Here is a 1,585-nt window from a genome sequence, read left to right on the forward strand (position 1 = left end):
CAGGCAGGGAGGCCTGTTGGGGGGCAGGGGGGAGAGGTCCCTGAGGGCGCTGCCCGCTGCTCAGAACCACTCGGCTCCTGGACCTGGGAGCCCTCCCTGCGGCCACCCTCCAGGATTTGGGGTCCAGGAGGAAGACGGGGCGCTGCCTAGAGAGACGGGAGGGGCTGAGGGGCCCTGTCCAGGCCAGGCTTCCCACCCGCCCAGGGCGACCCCTTGTCCAGGGTCACGTCCCCGCCCTGACGCCAGGTCTCTGCTCTGGACCAGCCCCAGGGCTGAGGGCATCTGCTGGGGGCATGGCCGGCCTCCCAACCTCCCGGGCAAGCTGGAGCCCCTCCCTCCTCCCGTTTGGAGTCCCCCCCCAGACACCTCTCAGGCCGCCTGTCTCCTGTGGGTGCTGATAGCTGCCTCCCCTGGCACTGCCTGGGCCTGCCCTCCACCGAACACAGCCCACCGGCGTCCCCACTTCCCCCCCAGGACCCCGGCCAGGGCGGGGCCGTCCCTGTGGGTCCGGGCGGCGGTCTTACCGAGAAGTAGGCCGCGGTGGGCACCCCATCGAAGCGGGCCCGCAGGGGCTGGAAGTGGTTGATGTGGGACGAGAAGTTGTGAGGCCAGTGCTTGGGGAGCACAGCCCGGGGCGCGCCCAGCACCCAGTAGGTCTGGAAGGTCTTCTCCAGGTCCCGGGCCAGGCGGCTGCAATTGTGCACCACCGCCCCCAGCTCCTTCACCTGCGGGGCGAGCGGCTGTGGGAGGAGGCCCGAGGGCAGGAGTGCGGCCCCCACCAGCCGCCCCCCCCCCACACGCCTGGAGGAATCCCTAACGGACAGGGTGCTGGGAGCGTGCAGTGGGGTGCCCGGCGGGTCCCTCTGTGCCTTGAACGTTGCTTCCAAGGATGGAGGCCATACAGGTTTCCTTCCGAAACGCCCGGGAAATGCGTAATGCGGGAAGGAGGAGAGCGCGCTCCCCCTCAGGGTCAAGGCCAAGCACGGTGACCGTCCCGCCGCGTTTGACGGTGTTAATGCGTCACTTTTCCTACAAGGGATCAGGCTCGGCCGTCTGTGTTTGCCTGGATGGAGGCACCAGTTAAGTGAGATTCCGCAGCCCTGGCCGGCAGGGCTCAGTGGTTGGAGCGTCACCTGCGCACCAAAGGGCCATGGGTTCGCTTCCTGCCCCCGGTTGGGGCGTGTGCGGGAGGCAGCTGACGGATGTGTTTCTCTCACATCAATGTCTCTCTCTCTCTCTCTCTCTCTCCACCACCCCTCCCTCCCTTCCACTCTCTCTCTGAAAAGCAATGAAAACATATCCTCGGGTGAGGATTAACAACAACAACAAACCCCACTCAAGAAAGAGATTGCGCAGCGAGAGCTGGGGCCGCGTGGGCGTCTGTGACTTCGGGGTCAGCCTCGGGGGCCCCACTGGGGTGAAGCTATGAGCGTGGCCGCTCACCCACTTCCCTCCAGTGACGAGCCGCGGGGACACCAGGCAGAGCCCCCGGGGGCGGGGAGGGCCACGCCGGGACTCACCTGCGTCAGGGACCGCCAGTCCATGTTGGCGCTGCCCACGTAGACGTGCCTTCCGTCCACGATCC

General features: G+C 67.3%; 1 protein-coding gene across 1 annotated transcript in view; it reads right to left on the reverse strand.

The window, feature by feature from the left end:
• Positions 1–1,585, reverse strand: part of PLD4 (phospholipase D family, member 4) — a 15,809-nt gene that overhangs the window by 1,185 nt on the left and 13,039 nt on the right. The window contains exons 6-7 of the mRNA XM_014544032.1: positions 1,521–1,585; positions 452–725 (exon numbers count right to left, since the gene is read on the reverse strand). The exon at positions 1,521–1,585 is cut by the window's right edge and continues 41 nt beyond it. Of these exons, the coding sequence (XP_014399518.1) occupies positions 452–725; positions 1,521–1,585 (339 nt within the window). The remainder of the gene's footprint in view (positions 1–451; positions 726–1,520) is intronic.

Source organism: Myotis brandtii, unplaced genomic scaffold (assembly GCF_000412655.1).
Source record: "Myotis brandtii unplaced genomic scaffold, ASM41265v1 scaffold3489, whole genome shotgun sequence".
Lineage (NCBI taxonomy): Eukaryota > Metazoa > Chordata > Mammalia > Chiroptera > Vespertilionidae > Myotis > Myotis brandtii.